At 38.3% G+C, this 7,674-nt stretch overlaps 2 protein-coding genes across 2 annotated transcripts; both read right to left on the reverse strand.

The window, feature by feature from the left end:
* Positions 1-523: 523 nt before the first annotated feature.
* Positions 524-2,233, reverse strand: VTP21DRAFT_9063 (uncharacterized protein; the record flags this gene model as incomplete). The annotated part of the gene is made up of 5 exons (XM_069399981.1): positions 524-668; positions 751-890; positions 970-1,357; positions 1,590-1,740; positions 1,816-2,233. 5 exons carry the CDS (start codon positions 2,231-2,233, stop codon positions 524-526), a joined length of 1,242 nt encoding a protein of 413 aa, XP_069245559.1.
* Positions 2,234-6,120: 3,887 nt separating this feature from the next.
* Positions 6,121-6,951, reverse strand: VTP21DRAFT_9064 (uncharacterized protein; the record flags this gene model as incomplete). Its single annotated transcript, XM_069399982.1, has 1 exon — positions 6,121-6,951. One exon carries the CDS (start codon positions 6,949-6,951, stop codon positions 6,121-6,123), a length of 831 nt encoding a protein of 276 aa, XP_069245560.1.
* Positions 6,952-7,674: the final 723 nt, after the last annotated feature.

Below are 7,674 nucleotides of genomic sequence, written 5' to 3' on the forward strand. Positions count from 1 at the left end.
ATTATAGGGAATCGCGAACCTCCTCCATCTTTTCTACATGCTCCTATACGTTTTCTAGCAGTTTTCACCAGACGGGTTTTTTGTAGGGAGATGACTGGGAAAAGCGAGAGATTCATAGGGTAAATATGCCAGAAAAACTATTTATACAAAAAAATTGGCCACGTACAGGTTGCCGAAAAATAGTTGACGGAGACTGACATCTTATCGATATAAATCAAAAAATTAATAACTACCCTAGAGGAACGAGTGAGAATATTATTATAAACATATTTGTGACCTGCACTAATTTTAGGAATACAAGCAAGTCACGTTTAAAAATGAGAAATAAATCGCCGGTGGAATATAGTTGATTATATATAAAATTTTTCAAGATGGCAAATAAGAGGACAATCAATTTCAACGGCTACAACTCGCTTCGCTTTGAATCGAGCACATTCAGACGATCCACCGTCTTATCAGGGGTGTCAGGAAAGACCAGCTGTACGGGTTTGCCGAGCCGATACCTGTCGCCCCTTGCCGGATATTAGGAGAGCGTGGCGGTGAGAATCATAGGCTCCTTGGTTGCTAGGATTAATGGCTCCCGTCCAGAGTGATCAATCGCCACTGTGAACGAGAGTACATCACGTTCTTCATATTTCGGTGGAAAGTTTTGGATAACTCGCAGAGTGCTTTGCGGAACCAGATCAACGTCGTCCTGCTCCGTTGTTTACCGTCCTACCGCCTGCAAGCTCACCCGTTTAAGTTTTGAACCCAATGGTGCGAAGCCGGACACTGTTGAACGGGTCATTGGGATTGTCTAAGACACGTTGTTTAATGCCGCCGCGCAAATCGACTTGGTGCTTCGCCCCCTGAATTTCTAACACGCTGTTGATCGCTAACATGGATGACGGCTATATCCAGATTCTTGTTGTACCATAGTTGATATGGCGATTTCCCATTGATTGGCTTTGACGGTCACATATTTTTCACCAGTGTAGCTGTTCGCACAGCTTCGGTCCATAATTCTTTGGGGACTTGCGATTGTTCTAATAATGTTCGCACAATCTCTAAGATGCTACGATTTGCGCGCTCGGCCGCGCCATTGCTCTCCGGGGTATATGACGTTGTAGTCTGATGTTGAATCCCCCGTTCTTGCAGCACCTTTGCAACCGCATTATTCACGAATTCTGTTCCCCTATCGCTCCTGAACGCCTTTATCTCTGTTCCCGCTTCTTTCTCTGCCGCAAGAGTTGGGACATGGGGAACATTCGTCGTTGCAAACGTCACGTCCTCGCCGTTGGCGAGTCGCATGGAGACCTCGATATCACCGATCCCGAAAGCCTCGATTTTTGTGTTATCACCAATCTTAACATGCTCGCTACACGGAGCATATGTCAGGATTTAATTTTTACTTAATTTTACATGCATCTAATTATTACTTGTTTGGGTGTATATGAAAATCCTGTTTATTGTTTTTGTTGTTATTCTTTAAATAGTTCAGCTATTTGTTTTCTGATCCTCACTCCTATTTTTCTCTTATATTTTTACTATTATTATTATAGTAAACTATAGGAGTCCGAAAGTCGAAAACTACTTTCGTTACAGCATACTTGGTAAAGAGGTCACGTTGATAACACACATGCTGCGTAGTGCCCGAGTCCACAATCCACGCGTCTTGAATTGACCTGATTACGCGGAGGGCGAGTACTGGCAGCAAAACCTTTGACTCATTCTTCTTGCCATTTTCCTTATTTCCCTTTCCTTTTCATCTATGGCATTCTCGTGTCATATGTCATGGTTTTCCGCACACGAAGCATGTAATATTGCGCCGATTACCCGCTTGATGGGTTCCTGCATTCGCGCGTTTGCCTTGCATAAACATCATGCGTTGGCCGTCGCTTATACTATTGCGTTCATTGCGACGTCTGTCTTCAGCAAGAATATGGTCGCGCACATTTGCTGATGTGAGCGTATCCATTGTCATAGTGGCGGCTACAGAGTCATAACTGGATGGTAGGCCACAAAGCATCATGACGGCAATCTCTTTGTCGTCGATATTGACGTCGATAACACGCAGTTGCTGAATGATTTGCTGAACGCGCGTAATGTAGTCCGTGACGGATTCTTCAGATTGCATTTCAGTCCGAAACAATTCACGTTTGAGGGACACAATTGCAACAAACTCCGACTGTCTATGATGGCGCTTAAGTCGGTCCCAGGCTTCTTTCGCGGTCTCTACATCGTCAATAAGCATGAGCTGTTCGTTGTTCACAGCTTGGTAGATCAGACTCAATACTTGGTTATTGGATGGGGAATGTAACAGTTTTTGAGGACTGTTAGATATCCTTATTCTTAAAGAATAGAATTCAATTCAAGATAGAATGGAATTCAGGAAAGAGGTGAGGAACAATAAACAAAAGGGAGTGAATTTAAATAGAATCTCGGGAGTATCTAAGTGGAACGTTAATACACCAATAATAAATTTGTGGTCAATAAGTATATAAAAGGAAAGGTAATTAAATAAGTAAATAATGTAAATAAGGAAGTATTATAATTAATATTATAGTGTAAATTCGGTCGTGTTACAGGGAACTAGAGTCAGGTTTATAATCCCCTGTCGGCTCGATCTCATTAACTATATTGCGCTCACGTAGCATGGCGCGCATACGCAGTGCCTATGCCGTATAGTTCGTTCCATCCAATCGTTCGATTGTTAAGCCATGTGTTGACATGACGAGGGAGGAGGAGGTAGAGAAAGAATTGAGACTCTTAATCTGTTGGATTTTAATGAGTGTATATTGATCACCCTCTAGATTAAAATCCAACAGACAGACACAACTTCATATTGAAATGTTGTTATTTTTATTTCAAAGTATTAGTTAATAAAAGTGAAAGAAAGAAAGCTTATTTTTTTCGTGCGTTGATGGTTAAATACACTGTGTGTTAGCTAAGTTAGGTGTGGCAGAAGTATTTTCAACTTCCGAACACTTTTATTTTTATTATATTTTACTACAGTAACTAAATAGGAGTAAGAATCTATAGGACCGCGAAATATTTAATTATATTTATTTATTATAAAAATATATTCAAAAAATAGAAAAAATATAGCCTGCATCAGGTCTACAATTATCTTCTATTTAATTTTATTGTATTATTTGTAAATGCTATAAGGCTATGTAATTTGTTATTTTATTTAAAAATTACTAATTAAAGCGAAAAATGTTATGATAAAAGAAATTTTTTGAGAACGAATCTCAAAACACCCATACTAACATCCCCTTGTTCTTACCAGTTCGGGGTGACAGTTTTGCAACATGCCTTAGCTAACTCATCACTTTTGCATGTAACGGTGGCTTTACGGAAATCTTTGACTCCATAAAGACATGCAGAACAATCTGCGTCAAGTGCTGTGAAAGTTATATATCCTTCACATTGTTTTGTCTGACCGCTTATAGCAACCTTAACAGATAAGGCAGAACAGGTAACAAAGAAAGATAGAATTATAGGTAGATATTTCATCATATCTGTTGTAAAATTATATCTAATCTTTTGAAACAAATAGCAGATGGGGTTAAATTTTGTTGTAATCTACTGTATTTATATCCATTAAACTGTACAGAGCAATAGTCGATCGGAATATCACCATGGGAAATATGGCGCAATTCAGAATAACTCCTCACATGACTTAAGGTTAAGTTCGAAGGAGTCACCTTTGTTGTTGTTACAGTTTCGGCCAAAAGTTTTGACTCACCTTAGAAAATTCTACTTCGACTTGATTTTTTCTTTATACTAACTCCAACCTGAATAATAATAGTATATTATAAAATCCCACTTGTACGACTTTTATTACATAAACAATAGAATATCCGTCAATAGACTTTTTTAGGAAAAATATTCATTTAATCTGAAATTTTTGGAAATTTGCCTATTGAAGTTTTTGATGGGTTTGGGCTTTTTTATTTCTTTCTTGAAAAACACATGATATACTAAGGTCGAGTTTCAGCATATACTGTATGCTGAAACTCGACCCAAGTATACTATATTTACAGTATATAAATATAGTATACTTGGGTCACTGTCTAGTATATCCCCCTTTGGTTTCAAGGACGGCTTTTACCCGCTCAGGCATTGTGCTAATAAGCTTTTCGCAAACGTCCTTTGGGATGGATTCCTAGACGATGTTGATTTTCCCCATAAATCAGCCTTGCTTGTAATTTTAGGAAAAATACTCCTCAGCCCTATAAGAAGCTACCATAAGTAAACTCCGCGGAAAATTTAAGGAATTTTTTAGTAAAAATGCCAGTTAACCTATTGGTTCAATAGGAATATTAACATAGTGATTAAGGAAATCAGGAAAAGTGCCTTGTGGAAATTTATTTGTCTCGGCCCAAGTAAAAAATTTTGAGCCGAAAATAAGATGTGGAAACAGGACTCGGCTGAGATTCTACGGCCAGGCCAAAAAGTCCCCTTAAAAATTCCCCGAGATTTCCAAGATTGAAAATGCTACTCAATTTTAATCAAATATTAAATCACATATTGTTGTAATACAGCCGCGTCCGAAATTGGAGGAATATCCAAGCCACATCTCCTAGGTATTTCATCATCTCCTTATAAAATTAGAGTGGGAAAGTTATTATAAAAAAGCTGCAGTCTACACTTTTTTTAGGGATATATGCATGCCATGTTTAACAAACAAAAGTTGGCGTTCTGGGAAGTTGAAGTTATAGAGAGAGCACTTCTGTAACAGGGTTCGAATGGTAAACAGGCGATCTTAATAAAATATACAGATCGGTGAGGAGAAAAAAGGAACAATTAGTTTTTAAATAAGAAAAGAATATGAAATCTCCGATAAATATATCTTCCCATAAACATTATACCAGAAAATAACAAAGTAATAACTAAGCCATAATAAGTTAATAATAATGATATTATATCATAGCATGAGAAAAGATGAAAGCGGGTCGTCCTGTTACAACTTCTACATAATTCAATATCTTATATTTTGTATGCAATTTCTTTAGAATCGAATCTTTATTGCTCATTTATTCCTTTCTTCCCATTCTACCCTGATATACAGAAAGTGCTTATTCTCTAATAAAAATATTGATAAGAGCTGCCAGAATGAAACCCATCCCTAACAAGATCCGCGCTAGTATCATCCAGCGCGCAGAAGAAGTGGCCTCCTCACGAATGATTGCTGATGCCCTGAATATAATTTATTTATTGTAACACGACCGAATTTACACTATAATATTAATTATAATACTTCCTTATTTACATTATTTACCTATTTAATTACCTTTCCTTTTATATACTTATTGACCACAAATTTATTATTGGTGTATTAATGTTCCACTTAGATGCTCCCGAGATTCTATTTAAATTCACTCCCTTTTGTTTATTGTTCCTCACCACTTTCCTGAATTCCATTCTATCTTGAATTGAATTCTATTCTTTAAGAATAAGGATATCTAACAGTCCTCAAAAACTGTTACATTGGTGTTTTCGTCCGGGTAAGGATTAAACGGATAAACCCAAAGGTCAACCAACTGGTATTCAACTAGCGGGATACATGTCATGATGTTAATTTTACCATCATGACGCTATTAAGGTCTAAGCCATAAATGGCCTAGGATCGTAATACCAATTTTATTAACTGTTATTTTGTATAACATTATTTTATCATTCGATTGTTTGATCTTTAAATAGTCTCTGCTATTTGTTTTCTGGTCCTTACTTCTTTTTCTTTGTTCTTTTATTATATTTTATTATATTATTATAGAGGAGTCCAAAAGTAAAAATACTTTTGTAACACTTTGCGTTGGGAGTCAGGTGTGCCTTTGCGAGGTTCCTGATATTCCTCGGTAATCCATTGAGGATCTCGCAAATTGTAACAGGACGAACCTACTTGCAGTACTTTTCATTATTATGTGACGGTTAATTTCATTCATCATTCTCGTTTTGAGTTTATTATTACCTTTTTAATATTTGTTTTATTGTTTTATGGAAGCTGCATCTTTAGTCAGCCTTTGGAAAAGCCAGATTATGTCATATTAGTTGATTTCCTATTTTTTATATATATACTCATTCAGTCTATTTTGTTGTTCCTCACCGATCTTCTATTTTTATAAAGATCTTCGTCTACCATTCGAACCCTGTTACACAAATCATCACTTTGTGGCTGTTCTCTCCGTATACCCGTCGCGCCAACGAGTATTTGTTCCGATAATAATTCAGAATTGATTCCTTGCCATCAAAGATGCGGTGTCGGAGTTTTAGTGCAAGTTGTGCCTCGTAATCAGGGGGCCTGAAATAGTCGCGTAAGGCGGCGCACCATTCGTCCCAGGTAGTTAGGGCGCAACGCTGTTCTTCTCCGAGATCGAAGAACCAGTCGAGAGCTTCTTCCTTCAATATATTTGGTAGCATCAGAATGACTTCGTAATCGGAGGTCCTGCTGCAACTCTTCATCTGGCTGACCCTTTCGATCCAAAGATCAACATCCTCCGAAATGGTGCCTTGGAATATAGGTATGTCGTTAATATCTAGGCGTCGAGGTCTGTCGCTGTTATCAGTGCCAAAGGAATGGTTGTGTCGGATTGCCAAAAGATCATCGTCGTGCATTTTTTCGATTGGGGACGGACTGGCGTATTCAGGAGAGATTACTTGGGTAGGAACCTGTGGTTTCTCCAAAATCCTCCCGAACATGTTTAGCATCTGTTCCATCGCTGAAGATTGCCGTTGTTGGGCTTCGGACAGTTGCTTCAAAATTTCTGATTGTTGCTTTAGCAGCAAATGAACGGTGGTTTCCTCTTGTGAAGAGGCTAGGGCAAGAGTTGCCGTAGTGGGCGATGAGGTTGAGTCGGCGGGGCGACTGCCAGATGATTCCGCGGTGTTTACAGAGTCGCTGCGTAACACGCGGGTTGAAGATTGTATTTCGCGGGCGCGGCCCGAAGTTGGAAGTGTAGGAGGCATTAGGAAGGATATACACTCAGGAATTTGCTATTCTGTTATCTCGTGTATACCCGGGTTCTCCACCAGTGTAACAGTTCAACAACTGTCAGAAATGTTATCCCTTAAAGAATGGGGAAAGGTCGATATTATTATTAAAACTGTCCAAAACATAATGAATGAATCGTATCCTCACCTTATTAAAGAATGGGGAAAGGTGAGGAACCCAAAAATCAAGGAATTAGGAGATATATAAAGAAGAATTCAAGAAAAACAAAGCTGCATCACAGAACTAGATCGTAATTTAATAATTAAATGAAAGAAACGAGTATATGTGAGTATAAAATGTATTAAATGAATGGTGTAAAAAAAAGGGGTCGGAACTTGGTCGTGTTACAATTACTTCCAAAGGAGTTGGCTTTATGTGCCGAATCAATAAGGGATTAGATGCAGAACTCTACCAGAATATTTTAGGAGATGTGTTAATGAGAACGTTAGATTGGTATGAACTGGACAAGGATCAGATCATTTTCCAACATGATAATGATCCTAAACATACCGCGCGTAGCACAGTAGAATGGCTAGCAAACCATAATGTTAACGTACTAGAATGGCCAGCTCAGTCTCCTGATTTAAACTCTATCGAGTTCATGTGGGATGAGTTAGACAGAAGAATCCAAGATCGTGAGCAGCAGCCGACTAATGCTGAGGCACTTTAGGATATACTGCAGGAAGAGTGGGAGAAGA

Source organism: Calcarisporiella thermophila, assembly GCF_041956535.1.
Source record: "Calcarisporiella thermophila strain CBS 279.70 unplaced genomic scaffold VTP21scaffold_47, whole genome shotgun sequence".
In the NCBI taxonomy this organism is placed as follows: domain Eukaryota; kingdom Fungi; phylum Calcarisporiellomycota; class Calcarisporiellomycetes; order Calcarisporiellales; family Calcarisporiellaceae; genus Calcarisporiella; species Calcarisporiella thermophila.